The 26,565-nt window shown below is 41.1% G+C and overlaps 2 protein-coding genes and 3 long non-coding RNA genes across 7 annotated transcripts in view; 2 read left to right on the top strand and 3 right to left on the bottom strand.

Annotated features, from left to right (window-relative positions):
- Nucleotides 1-15,875, top strand: part of GUCY2C (guanylate cyclase 2C) — a 46,597-nt gene extending 30,722 nt beyond the window's left edge. The window contains exons 20-27 of the mRNA XM_083400291.1: nucleotides 1,131-1,222; nucleotides 1,402-1,560; nucleotides 2,920-3,112; nucleotides 3,724-3,898; nucleotides 8,179-8,277; nucleotides 8,915-9,009; nucleotides 9,878-9,954; nucleotides 14,694-15,875. Coding sequence (XP_083256417.1) covers nucleotides 1,131-1,222; nucleotides 1,402-1,560; nucleotides 2,920-3,112; nucleotides 3,724-3,898; nucleotides 8,179-8,277; nucleotides 8,915-9,009; nucleotides 9,878-9,954; nucleotides 14,694-14,865 — 1,062 coding nt within the window. The 3' untranslated portion in view covers nucleotides 14,866-15,875. The remainder of the gene's footprint in view (nucleotides 1-1,130; nucleotides 1,223-1,401; nucleotides 1,561-2,919; nucleotides 3,113-3,723; nucleotides 3,899-8,178; nucleotides 8,278-8,914; nucleotides 9,010-9,877; nucleotides 9,955-14,693) is intronic.
- On the bottom strand, nucleotides 1,218-6,769 carry LOC310658447. Its single transcript, XR_014502324.1, has 4 exons — nucleotides 6,059-6,769; nucleotides 4,299-5,689; nucleotides 2,071-2,187; nucleotides 1,218-1,483 (listed from the first exon to the last, which is right to left on the bottom strand). It is a non-coding gene; the product is annotated as an uncharacterized lncRNA (long non-coding RNA).
- Nucleotides 9,844-10,402, bottom strand: LOC310658459. Its single transcript, XR_014502338.1, has 2 exons — nucleotides 10,324-10,402; nucleotides 9,844-9,973 (listed from the first exon to the last, which is right to left on the bottom strand). It is a non-coding gene; the product is annotated as an uncharacterized lncRNA (long non-coding RNA).
- LOC310658441 lies at nucleotides 15,599-26,063 on the bottom strand. 2 transcript variants are annotated; one of them, XR_014502314.1, is made up of 4 exons: nucleotides 25,030-26,063; nucleotides 23,464-23,588; nucleotides 21,156-21,221; nucleotides 15,599-15,658 (listed from the first exon to the last, which is right to left on the bottom strand). It is a non-coding gene; the product is annotated as an uncharacterized lncRNA (long non-coding RNA). The 2 variants fall into 2 exon arrangements; XR_014502315.1 differs by lacking the exon at nucleotides 25,030-26,063 and having other exon boundaries at nucleotides 23,464-23,797.
- Nucleotides 17,523-26,565, top strand: part of PLBD1 (phospholipase B domain containing 1) — a 26,429-nt gene continuing 17,386 nt past the window's right edge. Inside the window, exon 1 of one of the 2 annotated variants that reach the window (XM_083400303.1) lies at nucleotides 17,523-17,975. In XM_083400303.1, the coding sequence (XP_083256429.1) occupies nucleotides 17,840-17,975 (136 nt within the window). In that variant the 5' untranslated portion in view covers nucleotides 17,523-17,839. Of the gene's footprint in view, nucleotides 17,976-26,186; nucleotides 26,266-26,565 lie in introns of those variants that run through there. The other variant, XM_083400304.1, reaches the window with a different exon arrangement.

Raw genomic sequence — 26,565 nt, 5'->3', positions numbered from 1 at the left:
TGTATTGTTGTTGTTGTTGTTGTTGTTGTTGTTGTTGTTGTTGTTGTTGTTGTTATTATTATTAATAATAATAATAATAATAATAATAATAATACAATGTCTGCATTGCTTTGTTGTCCGCTCTTAAATGGAGTGTGTGCCTTTGATCATGTGGCAACGGTATTTGGGTTCAAATCTCCATTTTGAAAGGGAGTTGCCTTTTAGGCTCTCTAGGAGTGAGGATGTACAAATGAGCCTTTCCAAGAGTGACTTCAGCTCCAGGCAAAATGGAAGCTGTAAGGAGAGGGAGGCCTTCTAGGTCTGTTTGGAATTACATTTTATTTCTTATAAATGCTGAGCCTGTGCTGGACATGTACAAGATATTGTATGGGACTATTTGGGTGTATCTTTTATGTTTTGTTCTGTTTTGAATAAAATTTTGTAAGTAAAGCTTGAATCAAACTAATGGGTCTGGACAACAGTTTAGTCCGAAAGGAGTAAGTTTTTATGCATCCAGTTGCTTCAAGCTGCACATTATTAATATCTACAATACTTTGAACAGGGCATCTGGCAACTGGTGAAAATAGGACCCCCCCCCCCTTTTTGGTATTGATGGGCCACCAGAAAAAAATGGTATAGTTTGTGCTTAGGTGAGGATCAAAAAGAGATATAGGTGTGGTTATGGAGATCACCCACTGAAACTTCACCGCACACATTACAAACTGCTTACCATAATAAATAAATAAAACACACTAACAAGCTTCCATACCAGGAGTGACTGCAGATGTAAAATGAGTTATTTTACTAATCAGATTTTCCATGGCAAAGGAAAAACTGGATTAAAACTGGACATGAGCAGCACCAATTCCACAATGAACTCCTATCTGGAATAGGTGACCAGCAGCAACCCATTACACCTGGAAAGGGCATGTCTACCTGAGCTTGCAAAAATAAGGGGTGGAACTTGGTGCTCCAGAAAGTGGCTGATTGAGTTATGAAAATGGTGGGAAGAAGGTTGCATATTGTTACAACATAGTCTTTGAAGGCAGTTTGGGTTGCTAAGGATTATGTGGTGGGGGAGCACTATTTTAGTTTTCATCATGGAAACCAAAATATCTAAAGTAGTCCTGTATTGGATTGTGCATCCCTAGGTATATCTCCTCGTGGAAAGCTGCTGGGAGGAAGACCCAGAGAAGAGACCAGATTTTAAGAAAATTGAGACTACCTTGGCTAAGATATTTAGGTATGAAAGTGATTTACTTTGATAGAAAAAAGTTCTGCTAAACCAGAATGATAGTTCAGAGGGAGAAGTCTGGCAGATTTCCACTCTGGCCACATGGCAGCCATACACTGGTGTCATGTACATGAACTTCCTTGTGTTGTCAGCCTTCAAATTCATCCTTGTCCTTATGACATTCCCAGCAACTACCACAGCCAAACCAATGAAAGCTACATGGACACCTTAATCCGACGCCTGCAGCTGTATTCACGGAACCTGGAGCACCTGGTAGAAGAGAGAACTGAGCTGTACAAAGCAGAGCGAGACAGAGCTGACAGGCTTAACTTCATGCTTCTTCCAGGGTGAGTGCTGTCCAATCAGACAAGAAATCACCGGGGGGGGGGGGCTCTAAACAAGTTATCATTGCTTATTTATAGGATTGTGTGCACCCCAGTCTCTGAGGAGCATGTGACTCAAGGGGTTCCAGCATTAAGCCAGGATTTGGTTTCTTTGGAATGAAGGTCAATTGAGACTTTGATGTATTTAGAATATATGGCTTTGTTTACACATATACAATCTGACCATAGGATAAAAAGTTGACACTCCAGCAGATCTTGCTTCCCTACTAGGTTTCCAGGCTCCACAAACCCATAGCTCTGGATTCAGCCCACAGAGAAATGCCAAGTGTCTCTGTCCAGCCCAGCTAAAACTCACAAATAAAAACCCTAGCAGGGGTGATGTCAGGGGCACACTATGTTGGCTGCAGCCTTCTGCAGGTGTGTGCCCAGCTGTGGGATTCTGCCAACCTGAAGCTCATTTACTAAATGTCTCTTACGTTTTGCCTTAGTTGCCCTTTACTAAAATGCTCCAACCTCTTAAGCATTTTGTAGGAAAGATGCTCCCTTCTTGGTAATCTTAGGTCACATTTTCTGGATCATCTGCAGCCTTATGTTCTTTTTTTAGAAGTTGTAACTAGAACTGCAGGCGCTCTGTTGTGTGTGAGAGAAAGACAGGCAGAGATTTAAATGACTGCTAAATAATGAAGGGCAAGTAGACAGAATAGTATATATGAACATGAAGTCAATCCAAGTTTGGTTTCAAGATAGACTTGTACTTCCTGACATTGTGTTAACTATGGGTTTGAATCACATAGCTGGAAAGGGCACAATTGGACTTACCCCATATCTTCAGGGAAGCGCTGGTCTCTGCCGGCATGGGACACAACTGCCTATAAGCTTTTGCCTGCCCCAGCCACCAGCTGCCATGATGTAGCAGAGACAGAAATTTAGTAAAGCAGAATAGAATTACACAACCTGGAATTCTGCCAGGAAACAGAACTTCCATGTTGAGAGAAAGGAATTGTGTGCTTGAGTTTGTGCATACAAATAAGCAGTTCTAACACCAGTTTCCAATTCTGACCAGGTAGGTTAGAGTCAAGCAGAAGAAGGTTTGTCTCCTCAATTATAACACGAGCACTAATAGCTTATATATCTGTACAGCTGAAATGTCCCTGGGCATGAAAGAGGATCAAAAGGCCATCCTGTCAAATCTGCAAAACATGACCATCTACCCACTGACCTCTAACATGTTTTGAAAGGAGAAACATGACCTCTAACATGTTTTGAAAGGAAATATACTGCCATATATTTTTCTGTTTTTTAAAGCGCACTTTGAACTTGAGAAGCTTCATCCTACGATACTTATCTTCTTCCTTTTGACAGGCCTGTGGTAAAGTCACTGAAGGAAACTGGACGGGTAGAGCCAGAACTGTTTAAAGAAGTCACCATCTACTTCAGTGACATTGTAGGCTTCACAACCCTTTGTAAATACAGCACCCCTATGGAAGTGGTGGACATGCTCAATGACATCTACAAGAACTTTGATCAAATTCTTGACCCTCATGATGTCTATAAGGTGACCAGAACTGGGAAGAGAGAACAGAAGGCTAGGTAGAATGATTTGAGGTGAAAGGAGGGGGGTGGCAGAGCATTGCCACCAATCCTTTAAGAGGCTAATCCATGCTTTACCCATTAATGTGGACGGGGAAACATTGCGATAGATTTCAGAGGCAGAAAATTGAAAGTGCTTATGTCTGGGCAAAGGTCTGTAAGGAAACAGCGAACCTCATGTGCATGAATTTCCCACTGTGGAAACAGTTTACGAGACAAAATAAAAGGCGGGAAATGTTTTCTTCTGAGACAGAAAGCAAAACAAAGCATATAAGAAAAATGAAAAATAAAAGGTAGTAGTTATTTTTGCTGTTTAAAATTGTGCAAAATATGGAAGGTTTGATTCTCTTTAACATTTTAAAAGAACAGTTCTTTACCTCAGAGAAAATCACAGTCACCTATAAATATTATACTGAGTACTATTTGCAACTCCAAATACGTGTGTAAACATGTTTGTTAATTGGGATGTGATAAGCATTCCTGAGCAGGAAAGAACAGGAAATTTCAGGTTTTTCCTATATTGGATTGCTCTTTCGTTAGATTAAAAAATAATGACTTTGGATCTTGTTTCAACAGGTAGAGACCATTGGAGATGCATATATGGTAGTAAGCGGTTTACCAAAGAGAAATGGCAACCGTCACGCAGTGGACATTTCCATGATGGCATTAGATATACTCAGCTTCATGGGCTCCTTTGAACTCGGACATCTTCCAGGTCTTCCTGTATGGATTCGAATAGGAATTCACTCTGGTATGGTGTGATATATATCAAATATTTGATCAATATAAAATAAAGGAATGAGGATGGGAAAGAAACTTGGGTTTGCTTCCTTTGACATAAGCCTACCCAATCTGCTTTTCCTGAAACTATACATGAACCAAAATGCACTATCCTTTGAAATTTGTACTTGCAAAGCCATTCTCCAACTAAATACTGTGTTCAGAAATGAGTATATTAGGAGGGAGTGTGGATGAAAAATACATAGCGCAAAAATTATATTAAAAACCATAATATTAGGGGAAATTTCTTTATAATATTAGGGAAAATATGCTTCAGTGCTTGTGGGTGCTTAGAGAATGAAATAAAACAAATGAAAAGTAAAGCAAAATGCACAGAAAACTATGGGCCATTTCAGCATGGAACTAGGTACCTCTCCTGATGTTCACCACTTTTCTCTTAAAAGGCTTGATGATCACTCCCATGTTGGAGAGGTACAATGAATAGAAAATTCAATCTCTAGAGTCTAAAGCATTGGAAACAAGAAAAAAGTACAGTTACAAAAGTCATAAAATGGCATAGGAGGAGAATGTTGTGCCATTTGCATCGATTTACATACCAGCAGAGTCCAATAGTTACCACTTACCATCACATTCTAAAAAGTAATAGCAATAACAGTGGGCATATTATACAGGATACAAATCACATTTTACCAAGTAGGAAAAAAAATACAGAGCATCCACTGGAAAATGCAATATTCCTGAAACAGAATGCCGTCTCAAGGGGGAAGCACTCTCATTGACACGCAATAAATAACAACTACAAGTTTGCAATGCTAAAAACAGATTTCTGGAACGGCCCTTAGAGGCTCTATTTTAAAATTAATTATCAAAATAATTACAGTTTCTGTAACTGGCTCAGCAGCACAGAAGAGATATAAGAGCAGGACGTCTACAGAGCCCCTGATCACAAGCATTTTTGGGGAATGCATCTCTTCTTCCTTCCCTTCCCTCCCCTGACCCCAGTGCTTATGTTTCAGTCACATAGTGTTCCACTAGAGAGAGTTATGCAGCAGCTGAACACAGCTGCTCTTCACTGTCTGCTATCACTAATGGTTGCTTGGACAAAATATTCTACTAGCACCTTAACCCCCCCCCCCCCCCGGAGAATGAAGAGCCTTCTGGAAATTGGTTGCTTTATAGTTCAGGTTGCAGTCCTTTGAGAGGAAAAGAATCAACAGATCAAAGACTGAAGTATGACTTAGCAAATAAATGTTTTAGGATATATAATTGTTTTCAGTTCTGAAGTTCTGTACAATATAATAAGGGTTGATGAACTGTGCAAGTGATGGCATTTTCAAAGGCAATCTTGTGGATCATAGGAAATGTTGGCTTAATGCATGTGTTCTGTTGACCGGTTGAAAACCCTTCTGGAACGAGAAGTTTATTCATTTCCACTTTGGTTATTCTCCTATAACAGTGGCTGTCTAATTGATGCCCTTTTCACCGCTCTTTAGAGGGTGACTTTGAACAGAGGAAATACGGAAGGAAGGTAGTACAGAGACGATACTTAAAACTTTTGTGGGTAGCTGAGAGTGGGAAGGGAGGCATTAAATCCACAAATGCTCCTACTGCCTCATAGCTTCTGCCCAGCTGGAAGTTAGTCACTCTGAAATTAATAGAGCTACGTGCTACTGCAATTTCTAAGTGGTGTGAGATTTTAGGAGTACCAGGCGCACTTACCAGTGTTTTCTTTTGGGCAATGAAGCACTGCGGAGACTGTGGTGTCTTTATAATATATGGCTTATTTACACATACCTACAAGCTGAGCCTGGGACGCGGGCGGCGCTGTGGGTTAAACCACAGAGCCTAGGACTTGCCGATCAAAAGGTCGGTGGTTCGAATCCCTGCAATGGGGTGAGCTCCTGTTGCTCAGTCCCTGCTCCTGCCAACCTAGCAGATCGAAAGCACGTCAAAGTTCAAGTAGATAAATAGGTACCGCTCCGGCGGGAAGGTAAACAGTGTTTCCGTGCACTGCTCTGGTTCGCCAGAAGTGGCTTAGTCATGCTGGCCACATGACCCGGAAGCTGTACGCAGGCTCCCTCAGCCAATAAAGCAAGATGAGTGCTGCAACCCCAGAGTTGGCCACTACTGGACCTAATGGTCAGGGGTCCCTTTACCTTTACCTTACAACCTGAGCCTAGATGCAGAGAACAGAGCATTCACATCCTAAGAGGGTCCTGTTCCTTCCATTGCCGGATTGGAAGAGACCCCAAAACATTGTGTCGTACGTTCTCTGCAGCATAAAACAGACAGCCCCCTCATGCTCTGGCCCCCGATCCAGCTTGCAAGAGTGACACTTTTGTCCTGTTCCTTTACCTTATCGCCCAGTGCAATTCTTTCCCTTCCTCTGGAACCACTGGCCTTTTGTCTCTGCTAACTATCTGTCATGGCAGGGAAGGGTTTGCCCCCATTTCTGGCCTGCCCAGAGAGCCTCTGTTAATGGCCCTCTTAATGGGTTCATGGCTCGGCCATTCCAATGATAACACTTGATGGCTTCCTTGATGGGTTAATGACCGGCCATCACCAGCCTTTCCTCTTCCAAAGCCCTAGCTGGATGGGGGCCTGTTACAAGCCCCCTTTTGAGCTGGCCTTGCTCGTTAGCATAAACTAAATCCAGGGGTTTCTGTGTTTGGCACAGTTTAATCAAACCTTGATTAATTCTAACTTTTACTAATTCCAGCATTTATGGGTGACTTGCACCCACAGATTCTGGCCCTGAAAATTTATAACATAGAACCATAAAGTTGAAAGGGAACCAAAGGTCCAACCCCCTACAATGCAAGAATCTACAATAACAATACTGTAGTGGAAGAGAGACAGACATGCTTACAGGAGAGGACAGAGTGAGTTGATTCAGCCAATGTCTGTAGCCTGTTGCAAGCTGTCCGTCAACACCTTCATTTATTATTCTCTGTATTTAATAGCTGCAAGTCTGTTCTGGGGTAGGATGCCAAGAAAAGCGATGGAGTTCATGCGTCTACCAATTGCCTCCACCATCATGATTTGACAAGTTCCTCCTCAGAAACAGTAGTCTTCACTGCATCATAGAAAAAGTATCAGCAGTGGCATTATCTGTGGATGTGGGGGACAGAATAAAGCAAATCTGTGAAAGTGAATGCTAGGATCCGCGTGGGTATGCTTTGTGGCAAAGCTCCAGATTTGCCTTGTCTGGCTCCTGAAGTGCCAAGTATGGAACCAACTTAGTCCCTGGCTGTAGAAGCAGAGAGGAGCACTGTTTCAAAATCACAAATAGCAGTCTTTCATAGTGAATTCAATCTCTAGGTTGTATTCACTGCTCATCCTATTCAAAGTAGACCCATTAATGTTAATGGACATGACTATGATTATCTTAGAGTCATTCATTTCAGTGGGTCTACTTAGGGATTAATAATAATTATTTATTTATATGTCGCCTATCCACTCTGGGCAGCTTCCAACAAATTAAAGCATCAAACACAGTAAAACATCAATCATTAAAAACTTCCCTATACAGATGTCTTCTCTTCAGAGGTCTTCTAAAGGTCAGATAGTTGTTTATTTCCTTGACATCTGATGGAGCGTTCCATAGGGTGTGTGTGACTACCAAGAAGGCCTTCTGCCTAGTTCCCTGTAACCTCACTTCTAGCATTGAAGGAACTACCAGAAGGCCTTCGGAGCTGGACTAAATTGAATACAGTCCCAGTTGTGCTTAGTTGAGCAGAAAAAGCCCTTAGACTTCTTATGGGTCGTCTGATTTTCCTTGAAAACCTTTGCTGCTTATTGCTAGCCTTAAACTCTGACATACAGGAATCCCTGTTTAGGGAGTGCTATTTAATCTCATTGAATATCCTTTGCTTGTTTCTATCAAGATATTTGGTTAAATAAGAAATTTTGTTGTATGTCTTCATTGTAGTTTTGCTTGTCTCTCTTACGATAGAATTGTCCATTTGTTGTTATTGGACATGTTTTTTTGTGATTTTGAAACTTTTGTATATCATCTTGTGTGTTTTTATCTTTATTACTTTGTTCCCTGTTCCAAGCTATAAATTCTGTAAATGAAATATACACACACGCTCAGCCAGGACAGACCTTGTACTGGCCTGGTCAGATCTTGGCACCTCGGAAATCTGATTCCTAATGAGTCACATTGATGACTTCCAATTAATTCCTGCTCAGTTTATGATGTGATCTTGAGAGTGTGTGGGCTAATCTTTTCCTAGGCAAACACTCCCTCTCCTTCTTAATTCCTGCTCTGTGCTTTATTGTTTTCAGGTCCATGTGCAGCTGGTGTGGTTGGGATTAAGATGCCTCGTTACTGCTTGTTTGGAGATACTGTGAACACAGCTTCAAGAATGGAATCTACAGGATTACGTAAGGACAAATTCACATCTACACTACACATTACTTTTTATAATCAAATCCAGACCTTTTTACCCAGACCTCTTTACCCCTATTTTATCATAATAAAGTAGAAGCTGACTGGGTGACCTTGAGCCAGTCACTTTCTCTGAACCATATAGGGATTATGAAAATAAACTGAGAGGAGATGCACTACACACAGCACCCAGAGCTTTTTGGAGAAAGGGTAGGATAACATGTAGTAAATAATCACACCATTAGAAGGTTTTTCTCAAAGGACTGCTAGAGTTTCTATTTTTGCTGTATTTTAGGTGTTTTTCTTGGTCCTCTCCCTCTGCTTCCTTCCGGCTATAAATATTCAAATTAAAGTAGCCACAATAATTAGTTCAGGACAATCAGTCTGACTGAAGCCGGTAGGACAAGTCCAATATTACGTGAATGCCTTGAGGATTATGATGTCAGTTGCCTTGCTCTGCTTGCAAATGCTATTCAGAAGATGAGCATATTTTTGAGACAATTTCGTCAGCTCATTTTTACTAATGGAACACAAGACTCTCATTATCTTAAGTACATTATAGACTGGCACAACACAAAACCAAACATTAAAAAAAGCAAATTAAAACACTGTATGTTATTTGCATGCCTATAGCTCTACGGATTCATGTCAGTGGTTCCACTATTGCTATTCTCAAGAGAACAGACTGCCAATTCCAATATGAAGAGCGAGGAGAGACATATTTGAAGGTAACAAACAACTGCACATCCCGGTGACCCACAACATTTTGCTGACATAGGCGAAGGACAAAATTTGTACCAACCTCCACTTCTATGCAGAGAAGCTGACTGGGCGGACAGTAGAATTTTATTTCAACAACATCCTCCACCGCACTGGGAGGCAGCAGGCTAGCTTAGGCTTGGAGGGGAGTGCAGGGCAATGCACATGGCAAATACAGTTCTGTCTTCCAACAACTTGCTGCCAATACTGCACACTTCCCAGCATCTACCATCTGAGGCAGTTGCCTCACTCTGCCTAACAGAAGGCTGACCTAACACATGCAAACACACATGTGCGTGTGTACACACACAGCATGTATTCAAATAGCCATAATTTTTCAAAATCGATCTAGAGGTGGCACATATCTAAAAGGAGGAAACATATTATTATTACTCTTATTATAAATTATGAGTTGGGGCCGTGATCCAGTGAATTTCATAGGTGGGTAGGCGTTTGAACCTGCATTTTCCACATCTAGCCCAACTTTTTAACTACTTCATCACCCTGACTTTCTTGATATCCCTAACAAGACTTGTTGCGATTGAGGCTAGACAAGATTCCTGCATTGCAGGGAGTAGGACTAGATGACCCTCAGGGTTCCTTCCAACTCTACAATTCTCTGATTCTGTGAACAGAACTGTAGTCTCAGGTAGCTTATTCTGCCCCCCCCAAATACGTATTGTTTTTAGTTTAAAATACCCAGTAGGAATATGCCATATGCTCCCCATGTTCGTTAAATAAATTATACAAAGATAATAAAGTGCTGCAATATAAAGAACATAAAAATATACAATACAGCAATCTAATCTCAAAGTATTATTCCTTATTTTGTATTAGGGCAAAGGAACTGAGATCACTTACTGGCTGACAGGAGTGAAAGACCAGAAATACAATCTTCCAACACCTCCTTCTGTGTAAGTGATTCTTGGAGAGCTGGTTGTTAACAGAATGCACAAATCAATATTTACAGTATCCTTTCTTTTCTCTCTTTCTGTGAATATCTTGTTTTGCCTGCACTTGGCAGAGATCAATATGGCAACTGTGCAAATGTGCATGGGGACACATGCACATATCCTAGGATCTCATGAATCCTCAATGTTGTGCAACCCACTATTCTCCCTCCAGCTTCTCCCAATGGGAAAAACCAGTGGAGGGTGGAGTGTTGCATTATTCACCGTTTGTAAAGAGGAGTGCCATGGCCAAACACACACCTTTATACTGCAGTCAATTTTTTTGTATTGAATAACAAGGTCTAAACATTATCCTTATTCATTCACACTTACTCAAGCATACTAAAGCAGATGTCCAGTCTGAACATAGGTTGTGAAGAGGTCAGAGTTCAGGCGATGCATCGCTACTACAGTGGTACCTCGCAAGACGAAAAACTCGCAAGACGAAAGAGTTTTTCATTTTATGAGTTGCTTCGCAAGACGGATTTCCCTATGGGCTTGCTTCGCAAGACGAAAACATCTTGCGCCTTTTTTTTAAAACCACCAATGCATTTCTATGGGAAACCGTCAATGCACAGTGGTACTTCGCAAGACGAAAAAATTCACAAGATGAAAAAACTCGCAGAACGAATTAATTTCGTCTTGCGAGGCACCACTGTACATGAATCTCCAACATCCTAGGTTCACAATTCCTTGCGTTACTCTTTTCATCTGATATGACAAAAGTTATGTCTGGGTAGTGTTAATCAGTCTTATTTATACCCATATTTCTGGGAATAAGCTCCATTGAACTTGGTAATACCTCCAAGTAAACTTGTAGGATCACACTGTCAATGACTTGATAAAACAGATAACAATGGATGTTAGTCATCTAATTTTTACCTGGAATAGACCCATCAGAACTAATGAACATGACCCAGTTAGAGCCATTAATTTCAGTTGGTCTACTCTGAGTAAAACTTAGTTGAATACCCCCCCCCCCCATAAAATTATTTAGCTAAAACATTTCAGCTTCTGCCTGCTTCATTAACAAATTTGGTTGGATTTAAAATCAGGCAGTTGGTAGTCCAGGTGTTCTAAGAACCCCCTGAGAACATAGGGAATTTCCAGCAAGGTAGAAGCTGTTCTATAAGTGGGATAATTAAAAAAAGAATTAAAGGCAAAGGTAAAAGTTTAAGAATTATCCCCCAAGACAAAGCCATGTGGCGTTATGGTGTTCAGTCTGTATCTATAGAAGTTCTCTTGTTTTGACTGCCGCAGAACTAGGGTTGTTTTTTTCTACTGGAAGTATTCCCAAGTCTGAAAGGTCAAAATGTTTTGTAACAGGTTGTTCAGGGGTGTTGTGTGTGTGTGATTACTGACTTAAGATTTCTGAAATAGGCATGAAAGACTGTAGTTGTTTTCCCAACATACTGCAGATGGCATTCAGGGCATTTGCATTCTGTAACATATATTCTAGAACTAAGGTGGTATTTTGGTTTATATAATAGGTCTTGCTAGTCATTCTGCTCTTGAAGATTAGTTTCCCTAGTTTGAAATCCAGCTGTGTTACAGATCTATGACAAAGCTTAAACAATTAACACAGTAATTTCAGGCCTCTGGTGTCTTAACTCCTGGTGTGAACATCCTGCTACTCCTTACAGGCTTGCACACTGGTGTGTTGGGAGGGGCCCATAAGTAGGCAACACTTTAGCCTAAGGTGAATTACACATGTGGTGGCATCACCGCCTTTTTATTTAAAAAGCATTTCTAAACCACTTAAGTGTTTTAAAAATTGCTAAGCAGTGCACACACTATATACAATACAAACACAATATCCATTAAAACAAGCATGTTTTTAAAAACAAAAACAAAAATGTTTGTTTAGGTTTGCTCTTACAAAAAGGTAAAAGATTGGGGGAGAGAGTAGGATATCTTTCCTTTATTCTGTTCAATCATTTTTATTGTTTGTAGCCAATGGCCATTACAATACAATATAAACACAAATCACAGGATATCACAGGTGACTGTTTTGAACAACATTTGGAAGTATACCACTGTGATTTCCCCCCCTATCTGGCATCTTGATCCTGTGGGTCAATGAAAGATGTGATGTTAATACAGTGGTACCTCTGGTTACGAACTTAAATTTGTTCTGGAGGCCCATTCTTAACCTGAAACCGTTCTTAACCTGAGGTACCACTTTAGCTAATGGAGCCTCCTACTGCTGCTGGGCCGCTGGCGCGCGATTTCTGTTCTCATTCTGAGGTAAAGTGCTTAACCCGAGGTACTACTTCCGGGTTAGCGGAGTCTGTAACTCAAAGTGTTTGTAACCCGAGGTACTACTGTACTGACATGCACCACTGAAGCTGATGTGTGTGTGCTCCTACTTAGTTTTTCAGGAAGCTTCTCTGCCTTTAATTTATGAGTGGTACAGCTTTGTTCATACGAGGTTATTTCAAGGAAGGGGGAATGGGATCCTTTGCTCAAGTGACACTGGTGTCGGATTATAATTCTTGGAATGTTTATTACATTTTTCTGTGCTGAGCCTTCCTTCTTTCTCTTGTATCACTTGTTTCCCAGTCACTCTCCTTTTTATTTTTCTTCTTTTATAGAGTTGAAATATTAAGTACCGTATTTTTCATGTATAAGACTAGGTTTTTTTCCTAAAAAACAATGTCCAAAATTTGGGAACGTCTTATACATGGATAGCTCTCTCCCCATTTTCTTAAATTGAGAGTCCCTAAAAATAGGGGGCGTCTTATACATGGGGGCATCTTATAGACGGAAAAATACGGTAATTCTTCACTACTTTGAATATCTGCAATAATAGGCTTCCTATATTAATGTAGTTGATATATTGATGATATTGATCTATTTTATATTCCAAATAATCGAAGATACAGAAAGAGTAAAGGAAACAGAGAATAAAATTTGACAGCTGTTCTCCCAAGATCTAGAAGCTAAATTTTGGCTGGGCTTGACTTGGTACAGTAAGGGATATTATCCATGTCCAAGGCAAGTCCAGCTAAGCCTCTGATATGGAGCTGAGTGTCACTAGCATACTGCCATAATACTAGAACTCAGGGGAGTTCAATGAAACTGAATGTTGGAAGAGTCAGGTTAACCAAAAGAAAGCACTACTTCATACAGTGGATTGCTAAACTATGGAATTTGCTTCCACAAGAGGTAATAGTGTTAACCAAATTGGATGGCTTTAAAAGAGTAAACAAATGCATGGAGGATATGGCTATCAATGGCCAGGATCACTGTGTTCTACCTTAACTGTCAGAGGTAGTATGCCTCTAAATACCAGATACTATATAGGGAATTGCAAGCGCCATTACACTCAGATCTGGTTGGCCACTGAGAACAAAATGCTGGATTAGATGCACCCTGACCCAATACAGCAGGCACTTCTAGGTATGTTCTTAAGTAGGGCAAATCTAATCCTCTCTCACTAGGCTGTGGCCCCAGTCCAGATCACACAATATATCTGAGCTGCTAAACGCAGAGCAAAAACACTTGTAGCTGAAGAGAAAGAGACTTAGCTTGGGGTTGTGACATGAGAGAGGGGGTTAGATTTCCATTATACTGGAGCCCTGGGCTTAGTCCCTATATAAATAAGAATTATAAATATAAGAATTAGACCAGGAGGTTATCTGTGAAAATGGTTAAGTTGCACCATTTCTACCTTGCTTCCATCCTACATACTGGGCATCCACATTCATCCTTGACAGGAAATTCCCTATATTGTTCTGTGTAGCAGCAGAGATGGGTGACATTCCTCCACTACTCATCTGCAGTTTTGTTTTCTGCTCCCTATGGAGGTGTCAAAACACCATTTAACTGATATACATGTCAAACCTCAGGGCCGTTTCTTGAGGTCATAAGATGATTGGAGGATCCAGCTGCCCCAGCATGCCTCGCCTCTTGGTCCACAGAATTTTTAAATCCAATCGTGTGTTTTGGAAAATTTTGAACATCCAACTTGGCCTTCACTAGCATTCTGATTTATGAGAATTTAGGCGCTGCATAGTAGATAGGGCAGTGGAAGACAGGAGTGCCTGGCGTGATCTGGTCCATGGGGTCACGAAGATTCGGACATGACTAAACGACTAAACAACAATAATAGTAGATAGAAACTATCCTTTAAATTTGGTTTGTGGTGGCGCTCTTTGTCTGATCTCTGTTTGCCCCTAAATAATCCCCCAGTTTTTATTGCTCTCTGATTGTAAATAAATCTTTCTTCTGTTTGGGATTTTGACTGGTTGGCTTTGTAGGCTCAGGGGGTATTCCTCTCTCATACAGCATTACTATTTTATGTTACTTGTGTAAACCAAGGACAGGCTGGAGTCACCCTGCAATTACGAGGGGATTACAGGTATAGTTGGTGCTTGTTCATGTCCTGGTTTGTGGTTATCCCAGAACCTTTGGGACCTTTCTGACCAGAGGTTAAGGTTCAAAGGAAGTAATGGCAGTGGAACTCCTAAGGAAGGTGGCAGTCCTTGGAAGTTGGTTGCAGTGCAGCAGTGATGATCTGACACATTCTCCATCAAGAGCTCCAAACAGAGAGCTCCAGAATAACGTGTAGTTGGCCTTCAGCATTTCAAATATCAAGTAAGGAGGGTTGAATAGAAGAATCTTTGAAAGCCTTATAATTAAGAATCACAGTAAATATATCTCTTGAGTCACTTAAACCAATTTTCTCCTGCTATTTCCAGGGAGAATCAGCAGCGTTTGCAAGCTGACTTTGCTGAGATGATAACCAATTGTCTTCTGAAAAAGCAAACAGAAGAATTTCAGGTGCGAGAGATTACACGTGTGCCTAGTTGTCGCAAAGGCACTCTGGAATACCTGCAGTTGGCTTCAGAAAAAACCAGTACCTACCTGTAAAACTGGATAAAGAGCACGACCCAAGAATCCTTGAAAGTTAGATTTAAATAATATAAGACAAATTTTACACAACCTACATATTTGCAGTATTGTATGGGTGGACTGAGGACAGAAATGTGATCCTACCTTTGTGAGTCCTCTGTAGTTAATATTCTGCGGGAAGAACATTCTTTCTACTACATTGGCAAAACTGCAAATGGCTCAATGCAAGATGCTTCTTGATGAATTGGAAGCTTTACCAATATACTGCTTCCTAAAATTGAGGAGGAAGAAAACAGGGCAGCTCCCCTGAGGGCACCTCCCTTCACATCCAGTCTGGTGCTTGTGGGCTAAAGTAGCAGTGAAGGAAGACAGCAAAGCAGGCACCTGCACAATGCAGATACCATTTTTGCACTATGATAAAGGTACAGTGGATGTCAGAGGGCAGTCCCGTTCTTGCTATAGCCACATTGTCATGGATACAGCTGGAGTGAGGTCTGGTGTAATTTAGAGGTATGGGAAGACTGCATCTGACAAATATTCTGTAAGCCACTTTGAGAATTGGGGGAAGTGTTTTACAGAAAACAAATAAGCAAGCAGTACATGCGCTGTATAAAACTGACTATGGGTCACACTCTAGCCAGTATAAAGTTTTATAGTCACGTTATACTTCAATTATTAGAGACCCATTTAAGCCACAGTCCATGGGTATAAATATGCTAAGCCAGAAAAAATGACATTTTGGATAGCGTACCTGAATATATTTGGCAGTAACCCTCAATATCATGGGCAAAGGCTGCAATGGAACAAATAACTGAAAGCAGAAAGCAGTTAAATTGAACAAACTCCATAGCTGTATCATATAGTGTGATGAACATTTTTTTCATCTGTATTTGTCACTGTAAATCATAAACTGAAGCTACAATGTAATAGCACATCTATTTTGCCTTGACAAGAACTTGTAATTTAGAGAAGTGTGAAACAAGAAAAGTTGCTTTGTTGTGAAATAAAGTATATCTATAGCTGAAAAATCTTGTTTTGGTTTAAGAAAACAAAACCATAACTGCATACACATGTCACTGTTTATTAGTAGGACTTTTATCCTTAATACCTGAAATAAGGCATACCAGCACTTCCTGTGGGTAACATCTGTAGCAGACTGCATTCTTCCTGCCACAGGTTCCATGTAAAATCAGTTTGGGGCAGAAGTCCAGTGTGGATAACTCTTGAACTAATGATCTCCTGACCCACATGTGAGCTTACTACAGGGAAATTAGAATGGTAACCATGGGTTTGTACACATCATTCTACATTCATATACTCACCATTTTGGCCCCTTGCAACTGAGAACAGAACAGCACCTCCCACACAGCAGAAAATCTATTTGACCGTGAGTTGATTTTTTCCCTTAACGGTCATGAAGTTGGGGATTAAAAATACCACTACCTAAACAAACCTTTGGAACAAAAATGTCCTTTGATCTTGACTCTGGACTAAATCACAAGATTGCTTGGTGTCTTTAGAGTGGAACTTTGATAGGAGACTCTTTTCTTTATAGAGCACATGACTGGGATATTTTCTCAGAAAATGCCAATCCATGTGCTGTTTGGACAACTGAAAATGCTGGGTGTCTCACAATATAACAGCACAAAAGAGGTTTGTACACACAAAGATACTATAGAAAGCAATATTTTTTTCTTTTCATGTTTAGTGAGTTATGGATTTCGATAATGAAAGAATGGTCTTAAACTTGAGAGGTTTCAAATTCCTACTTAATTTGGTAGAACAATAGTTGTTTTCTGGTGTGGTGTGTAAAATTTAGAAATGATCTCAATTTGTTACAAAATGGACTTTAAAAAGAAATGAAACTCCAACCCCAACATACAGTATTACAGAGAAGCATGGCTACCTGCATTTTTTGTTTTTCTCATAAAATACAAGTTTAGCTTTCCAGAAAGTTATCCCACTCTACAATTGTAAGAAGATGAATTTCCATGCTCTCCAGCCAATGGGTAACACTACCTGGATCTGGCTTTACTAGCTCTTTCTCACTTCACCACCTAAAATTAATCTCAAGTCTTGCTAGCATATCAGATGTTTGGTATCCAGCAGCCAGCTAACCTAATTAATAATACAGTCTGATAGAAAGAAATAAGCCCCACTGAGTCCAATGGAAATTACTCAGTGCAGCTGACTTCCAAGTTACAAACCACACACTTTGGCACTTTTCATCATACTGTTCAGCATCTTATCCCCACCCCCGATTTTTTTCGGGTGGGATATTTTGTCACATTTTGTAAACTACCTTGGTCTGGAAACATTGCAGAAAGATAGCATCCGAGTCTTTCATATATTCATTCATGTGTGTGCGTGTGTTGTGCTTGCCTTACTTACTCACAGAGTATATAGCCTGAAAAATAGCTTTGGAGAACTTGAAATACTGTACCCATATTTTTCACCACTCTTTTAACAACACCTCAATAAGATCTAATTCCGTATAATGTGATCCCGATCTCTTAAGCACGCCTTAGTAGGGTTTGGAAGGGTGGTTCGTAACCCACTTTTAAAACACTTTATTTTATCCACTCCGATTAGCAACTACCACAGGGAAGCGAAAGCGCACGCGGGGCGAATCCCTTCGCGTTCAGTAACTTGAGGGAAACCACAAACCGTGCGTTTCATTCCCAGCGAAACGCCTTCTTCCCAGCTGCGCCTGACCGGCCTTCAGCCTCCCTGTACAACTAATAATAACATATACAAAGAAATGAAAAAGGCGAAAAAGCCCGGGGCGGGAGAGGAGGTGGATGGCGACGTTCCCGGTTCTCTAATCCCACCCCGCCAAGCCTGCTAGGGCGGGCCTGTTGTGGCTACCCCGGGGCAGCGGCGGGGCTGGCAGAGGGCGGGCCATGCCCTGACTGAGGACGCCAAAGTTGCCAAGTCGCGGGGCCGCCTCCGTCTGAGACAACACACACAAACACACCAAGCGCGACTCGGCATGGCCCGGCTCGGCGGCGGCGGCGGCGGCGGCGGCGCCTCTTTCCCGCCCCCTTCCTCCTCCTCCTCCTCCAGCCGGTGGTGGTCTTGTTCCTGGGGGCTTTTCCTTCTCTGGGCCGTGGCAGAAACTCGAGCAGGTGAGAAAGACCACAGACGCGTGTTTGGAAAGTGCCCGGGAACAGCCTGCTCAGGCTCGGTACTAGGATACGTTTAGGGGAAACCCGGTTCCAAGGGAGGAGGGGGGGAGTAGCAGCCGGACACCTTTCTGGAATAGGCTGTCTCTTGTTTTCACCCCCCGCTGCCCCTTGCTGAAAGAGATGCAACATTTTTTAAAAAATGCTCACGGAGACGCCGCTCGTTCGGAGCTGAAACGGCGCCGAGCGCTGATAGGTCGAGGCTGCCCAGGTTCTAATATTTGAAAAGCAAAGGGGCTTCGCCTGGAGGAGTCGGGGGTGCATGGCATCTCTCTAGGTTGCTGTGGCGCTGCAGGGTCTCCAAACTCATGCAGCTGTTTTGTTCCTCAAGAAAGACCCGATGTCTTGTCATAAGAGGATGTGTGTGTTTTTGTGTGTGTGATTTGATTGATCCCAAAATGAGACATCTCCAACCACCACCACCATCAATGGTAATTTTACTCTATACTACAAAAAGGCGTTTCTCCTTGTAGTTGTAACTTTTAATGTTCGTACGTTAGCGGCTGTCAGGCCACATGGATCGAAAAGTGGCATCCAACAGTAAAAAGAAATGCGGGCATAAGCTGCAGTTAAGCAAAGCTGCTTGCATAGCTTGCATAAAGTCTTCCACTCCTCAGCTGCTCGTTCTAATAGTCGGAGAACAAATTGTACACAACACTTAAGGGATGTGAGACACCATCAGGGCACTCTTGTTTTCTGAATTATGAAAAAGCCTCAAGAGCCCACATCAAAGCTTGGAAATATTAGCGTTGTAGGAGCTATTGCCTTGTAGATGAAGTTGTATTTTTGGACTTTTAAAAGAAGCCTTGCAAAATAGAAGAAAAGCCACTGATTCCAATATTAGCATACTGTACTGTGTTAATGTAAAGTATTTTTATAGCACATCGTCATCATAACTATCACATGGCATTAACAATGGTGCTTGTAATCTTGGAATATATTATTAAACTGTGCATGAATCATTTGAAGCTATGAATTAACGATGTTGCACAGTCTTCAGCTTTAATGAGAGCTGAAAGAGATGTGACAGCAGCCACATATATACCTCACTTGTGGTCCACCATGCAAATTGGCCCATCTGTGTGGAGAATCAGAACACCAGCAGATAATATGTACTGCTGGTGTATTAATTCTATGGGTGAATGGGCAAGCTGGCATAGTGAATTTGATTATACATTCAACCAATACAGTTTACTTGTGGCCCCCATCTATTCTGGCAATTATTAACTGAAGTTGCTGCAACTCTTGCACAATTTCTGCCTCAACATATTCCCCCCTCCTGTCTCTGTTGTTTTAAATCTTTATTTAACATTGCCCAAACAACTTGGACGCACCTTTAGAGCTGCTGTCTTCAAAAAAATAATCTAATATACAATATTATGGCATATCAACATATTTCCATTGGCCATATTATTCTTATGTCTCACTTTGTATTTCCTTTGAAGGGCATGCTAACCTTTTGGATACAGGTGCATGCCAACTCCAAAAGCCTGGCTTTCTCAACTTTCTGACAGTAAGCGCTGTTTGACAGTAGAATGGACCTTGGGAGGTCCCTTCCAACTCTTTGATTCTAGTGCTTCAGCAGAGACATAGACAATGTACACGCTATAACTTTAAAGCATATTTGAAGCACATTAGTTGCCTCAAATAATTTCTGGAGCTACAGTTTAAGGGTTGCTGGGAACTGTAATTCCGTGAGGGGTAAAGTACTGTGACCAGAATTATTTGAGGGGGAGAAAGTGCTTCGAAGGGTGTACATTACTGTAGTGGGACTAGAACATGGCAAAGAAGTCATACAGTAGTCTTGAAAAAGTTGTGCTTTCACAGCACCTCAGAAAAAGGAAACTTCAGCCACTGGATGCTTCAGGGAAGCCCACAAGTAGGATAGGAAACCTTTTTCCATTTGTTCACCAGTTACCCCTCTTTAAGGGACACAGGTGGCGCTGTAGGCTAAACCACAGAGCCTAGGGCTTGCCAATCAGAAGGTCAGTGGTTCAAATGCCCGCAATGGGGTGAGCTCCCATTGCTCGGTCCCTGCTGCTGCCAACCAGCAGTTCGAAAGCACGTCACAGTGCAAGTAGATAAATAGGCCTGGAAGCTGTTCACCGTCTCCCTTGGCCACTAAAGCGAGATGAGCACCGCATCCCCAGAGTCATCTGCGGCTGGACCTAACGGTCAGGGTCCCTTTACCCCTCTTTAGCGGATCTAATTGCAATCATAACCATGATGAGCCAATATAAATAAAGCTACAGAATGCTTTGAAGCCAGAATTTGGCAAACTCAATGTTGTACAAATGTAGGTAAATGGATAGTTAGCTGAGCTACTTAAATGCTCAGTGAAATATCTGATTTGGCACCATCGGTCATTTCTGCCTGTACATCCAATTTCCGAAAGGGTACAAAAATTTTGTTTAATGTGTACAAATAATGTAATAATAAGAGAAAGGAACTATGCATTTCTGAAGATGACAAATGTTAAACTTGTCCTTTAACTTCAGGGTGTTTTTTTTGTGGCAGAAAGTGAAACGGGTAGCTCTGAGCAAGTTCTGCAATTGTGGCTACTCACCAATTCAGAAATGGTTTCCTCTAAAAGGAGATAGGGGAAGGGAAACCATTTAGTTCCTTTGCTGTCATAAGTTTTAAAACCAAAGAGATTTTGGGAAGAATGATTTCTGATCATGTTTTTGAAATCAAAGTTGACACTTTAAAAAATACAACTGACCAAAAAGGAAGATTTAAAAAGGTGTTTTTTTAAAAAAAAAAAAAAAGTTTCCCCCTCCCATTTGTTAGTGCTTATTTGAAGCACTTGTATATTTATCTGGATAGGATTAAGATTACCACAATAAGCTGAAAATAAGTGTCAAAGTAGTGCTACCATCCTGAACATAGTTCTTTCTTTAGTTTATCACACTTTAACATATGTGTAGATGGAAAACCTGCAAATGGAACATTGTGACCTGTCTGGAATGCATGTTGTTATCTCCTTAGGTCTCATTTGTTGTCCATTCCCTTTGAGTCTAAGGGTGATGTTTGCAATTTTTCTTGTTTTTCCATTTTTGTGTACACTTTGTGTCATTGCATAACTTTGCGCATCTAGATGAATATCTAGAGGGTGGGAAATACATGTAGAATATGCTTAGCTGTGCAATTCTTGCCAGAAAAAAAGTGTCCACGCCCTTGCAAGAAGAACTAGAGGGAGGATAGAAATTGAACCACATTAAATTTATGCTAAGTCTAGATATGCAGCTATTTCTCTGGCAGGGATCCATGTCTTAAAAAATCCAAAAAGTGCAGCTTTCTCCATCAGTATGTCTTCATAGGAAGAAAAGCTGTACCATTTGGATTTCTGCCTGCAGGTGTTCAAGGCACAGGAACCCTGCTTTAAAAAAAAGGTGGAGCAGTTCTATCTATAAAGCAGTGTACCTTAACAAAAAAAAACAAGCCTGCATTGATGTGCACTGTTCTGTGGCGCTGTTGTTTGGTGGTTTTATTTTAGGCTTTTAATGTAAATTTTATTTGTTTTTAATTGTGATATTTTTGTAACCTACCCTGAAGCACAGTCCTTCAGAAATCCTGGCACATCTACACTGAGGTCTGACCAACATGGGCAGCTGAGCAGACAAATCACCTCAGCTCTGCCTCCCTTTTATACTTTGCATGCTGATTGCAGCATCTGGGCTTGACGAGGCAGGTGACCCTCACCTGCTCCAAGCCTCCTCCGGTTGAGGAATCACATACAGTGGTACCTTGGTTTACGAACTTAATCCGCTCCAGAAGACTGTTCTTAAACCAAGGCGTGCTTTCCCATAGCAGTGGGGGACTCAGTTTACAAATGGAACACACTCAACAGGTAGTGGAACATGTTCTGCTTCGAAGGCAAAGTTCACAAACCAAAACACCTACTTCCGGGTTTGCAGTGTTCTTTATCCAACTTGTTCATAAACTAAGCCGTTCTTAAACCAAGGTATCACTGTACTTCTTCTTCCCAGAGGTAGTGAGCCCCACCTGGCCAGGTAGGGAGCAGGGCTGTGGGCCTTTGTCTGCCTCAGCCTTCTGGAGCACTCCTCTTACTGCTCCCTACGCCTCAGAGCCTGCCATATTTATGGAGATAGGAACCTCTGATGCATCCTGATGCTCTGGTTCATGTGCACTGACTCCCATCCCCTTGTCATCCTCTGTCACCCCACGAGTACTTCCTACACCAAACTCTCCTTCCCCATCCCCAGCTTGCCCTGGCGTGTCCCAGTCCTGGCTATATCCTTCGATAGGATCTTCTTCCTCTTCCCCATTGTCCTACCAGTTCATGGCAGCTACTTGAACTTAGTCCAGTATTCCTTCCTTCCTTCCAACCTGAAAATATCTTTCTGAAGAGAAACTCATTAACACATGTTGATTAAAATTATGTTGCCCTGCCAGTTAAAATTGCCTCAGAGGCTGAACCTGAGCTGGCTTCTGTAGCGGGCCCTCCCTTGTCTGTGAATAGGCATTCACTTCTGAAACAGAAGTACCAGAGAAAATAGATGAAAAAATACAAATGGACTGTTAATATAGATTTGCCACCATTCAACCTATCCAGCGATTCACTGCTGTGTCAGCGAAGCAAGATGGCAAATGTTTTAATTATTAATACTTGGTTGGAAAATAGCCCCCTCACGCCTGATAGAAATTAAAAGTTGTTATTATCCCACCTAGTAATTTTGGTTTTGGGGATCAGAAAATACAGGTAAAATAAACGAGAATGCTTGCTGTTCTTAGGTTGCCCGAAAGAAGCAACATCATCTGTATTTTTGAAATGGAAGGCAACGTGAATTGCTCAGCCAAACAGTTCTGCCTTCACAGGAAATGTTGAGAAAGTTTACTGTAGTTAAGTTGAAATAACTATAAAAGTTAATCAACAAACTCCAGCCATATGTAAACTGTGGGAAGGTTCAGCTTTGCCAGACAGAAACATCAGGTAACCTTGAGGTGCAGTTATAAAGCTGGCAACAAAATGACCCTCTGAATTTAGTAATAACAACAATAAGTTCATTACCATTACATCTGCAAGCAGAACTGAGGGTTGGAAATTTATATTGGCTACTCTAGTTTTATCTGGATGCATTTTCTTCTGTTATTTTCATTTTTCTCTTATTGATAACTTTTCAATCTACTGTATTTTTAAAATAAGGGTGGGGTTTTTTTTAGAAGATCTTCTCAAAAATGCATGTTACCATAAAAAAACTTTCAAGTCAAAGCTGAGTGTGTTTGTTTTAGTGTGTCTGAGGCCTTATTAGTCGTCCCATATCTAATTGCCTTAGTTTGTTGTGCCAGTTGGGTTGTTTTTTTTAAGTTCCAAAGGTTAAGAGGCTTTTTAGTAATACAGTACGGTAAAAAGCCAACAACAATGAGAAAACACCCCATGGTATTTGTGGTTAAGCAGGTGTTGATTTACCTCATTTTCTTGCCTCCTTTTCCTCTAAGACTTTGCTGTCACAGTCATCTTAACATTTCATGTTTTCTTCTTTCTTTCTTTCCTCACCTTCATTTATAACTGCTCAAATCTTGCCTGGTGATAGCCTGGAGGCAAGAACACATCAGGTTATGCTTACAAGCAATTATAAGCAGACTGAGAGCGTGCTGTGTGTGAGTTTTACACACAAGCCTTAGACTGGGACCTTGTTGTGGTAGATGTAAAAGGAAAAACGTTTCTCTTCAACCAGGCATTTGGCTGACTGACATTCTAAGGCTTTTAAAATGTGTTGTGAGGGGGTTATTGGTTTGTTTTTCTATTACCATGTATTTTGTATTTTTATGTTGTGAATTGCCCAGGAATCTTCTGATGAAGGCAGTATGCAAATTTAATAAACAATAATAATAATTTGCACAGTCATGAGCTCCTTGGAGAAAGTATATGATGAAAGTGAAACATTGAGCTCTGGCCCAATGGTTGCCAGTGGCTTGAATTAATTAATTTTATAATGAATGATTTTAGAGTGTTGTTTGTACTGTTTTATTGTTGTTAGCCGCCCTGAGCCCGGCTTCGGCTGGGGAGGGCGGGATATAAATAAAATTTATTATTATTATTATTATTATTATTATTATTATTATTATTATTAAATAAAGCTTCACTTTCAGTCAGCTACTGTGAACCTGAAGTTGTCTGTAGCTCTGATTGGTGCAAGTTATTTCTTTAGTTTTTGAGCTAATTTTATGAAAATTGGCCAAAATCTACACTTCCCAGACATTCCAGCTATTTCCGTCCGCTATTTACAACAGTCGTATCGCAGCTATGTCTGACTTCTGGATGTATAGCAGTCCTAATCTAGAGGGTCACAAGTGAGTCAGCCCTGATTTAGGAGCAAATTTGGTGCGGCAGGACTCAAGACTAGACTGTTTTCACTTCTGGGAGAGCTTGCTCTCATGTAAAAGCTATGTTAAATTATCATCATTCCATCTATTTTATTTAAGAATCAACTGTATTGTTGTCAAGATAGCAAAACAATCAAACCACAAACATCATCATACACTGTTTGGTGTATTGTGAGAGAGCGAAGGAAAGAAAGATGTGTAAAATCAAACCAGGGTCCCTCAGCGTTCTCTCTGGAATAAGAAAAAGATTGCAACACTTGTCAGAAAAGACTTGAAATACTTGGAGGCTGGAGTTGCTTGAACTGAACAAAGTTCTGTGCATGGTTTATTTAACAAAAGTTGCTGAGAAACACTGCTTACTAAGGAGAAGTTATCAAATTGTTTCTTGGAATGTTGTTGGCTGATAAACTGAAGTGCTTCTTGGAAAGAAAACCCTGAACTTAAATACAGGTGCCCGCCACTTTGTGCAGGGGTTCCATTCCTGGGCCCTATGCGCATCAGGTTGCTAAAGCCCCATTACATCCTGCCCCTGTTCTGCCCTCTTCTGGGTCCTAAAGCACACATGCATCACTGCCTGTACTTGCTATTAAATAAGAGTTGCCTTGAAGAGTAATTACAACCTAGTGGCTGGAGTGATTAAAAGAATGACCTGCAATCCTGTGGACTGGGAAAGTGTACGTCCTGAATATGAATCTCAGTTCCTCCTACGATGACTCCCAATTTCTTTGTGTTCAAGGACATATTACCATACACCTCCTTGAATGTGAACATTTGTTCTGCTAAACAAGATCCTAAGTAATATATTTCAAATAAATAGGTTAGTTGAAGAGTTTCTGTTGTTGTCATGCTGTGTTAAATTGGATGCTCATCATCCAGGTTTTGCTCTCTGTGTGTGTTGTCTTTGCTGAGACTGTGGCTTACAACAGAGACTGGAGGTATCGATCAGGACCTAGGAGGCAAAGTGCTGTTTCAGGGGAAATGACATCTGTGGCATGTTCCTTGGAGGCTGGTTCTGATTCCTCCGTGGCAGCCCCACCCCAACCCCAAATGTTGCCTTGATAGGAACCTTTTGGTGAATAGGAGGCGCTGCTGGTCTCCCCCCACCCCTAGGGAAGAAATGAAGGGGGCTGCCCTCTGGGATCTTTTGGGTTCTGCACCTGCCCAGCATGATTCAGAGCACTCGCCCCACCCCACAATGGTCTTTGATTCTCACTTCAACCACCAGGTAAATTTGATTTGATTCCTTCCTACCACCACTTGTTCCAAGTCTAGTTCATCTCTCACCTCCCCCCCCCCCAATTTATGACGTAGATATTCACTCCCCTCTTGTTTCAGTTACAAATCTTTATTCCCCACTAGTTACTGAATTAGATCTTCACTCACCCCTGATTCCCTGGCATGGGGGACCCTGCCATTTTTGGGTTCACCTCAGGTGCAAAAATGTATTGGGCCGGCCCTGGTATCAATTCAAATAGGTTTGTCACTTTGGTTTACATCAGATTGTATCCTGCAACATAGCAGCTAAAGTCTGGATATATTCCTAGTTAAATGGGCCAGATCTGGTTAACACTACAATTCATTATTAGAAATAGCTGTTGAAGGTTAGCAAAGCCTTCTGTGGGCGTCCGTGAACAAGCAAGGCTCATATGGAATTTATTTCCAAGTATAGTTGTTTGTTTTGTGTGTTTATGTATGGGTTTTTAAATAGTAGCATATTTCACAATGTTTAAGATAAAAGCTCTCAAGTGGTTTTGTCACATAAAATGTGCTTCCTGGTGTGTGAAGGTATTAAACTGAAATGCTGTAACAAAGAGCATACTAATGAGAAAATTAGGTACAAGAATACTGTGGAGATTGGAAAATGCAGATGTTGAGAACAGAGAAAGTAAGTTACCTTATTTCAATCAGATAGGAACATTTTCATAGTGGTAAAAGAAACTAGCTTTTTATTTGCTATGTCAAAGTGTTCAGGCAAAATGGTTTCTTGTAGCTATCAGTGTGACAGATTAGGCCTACCTTGAAGCAGCATAAAATTACACAATCATCCAGAAATAGTTCAAAGAGAATAATTCAAAACCTGAATTTGTGTGTAGAGAGTAAGTGCATGGTGCCTATACATCCTCTGGTCTCAACATTTATTGTTCGACATTTTTATGTGAGTGTTTATCTCTGATTGGCACAAAAA

The sequence above is a fragment of the Podarcis tiliguerta genome (genome assembly GCF_965153285.1).
Source record: "Podarcis tiliguerta genome assembly, chromosome: 10".
Lineage (NCBI taxonomy): Eukaryota > Metazoa > Chordata > Lepidosauria > Squamata > Lacertidae > Podarcis > Podarcis tiliguerta.
The sequence above is the reverse complement of the archived record's forward strand: the minus strand, read 5'-3'. Positions and strand labels throughout refer to the sequence as shown.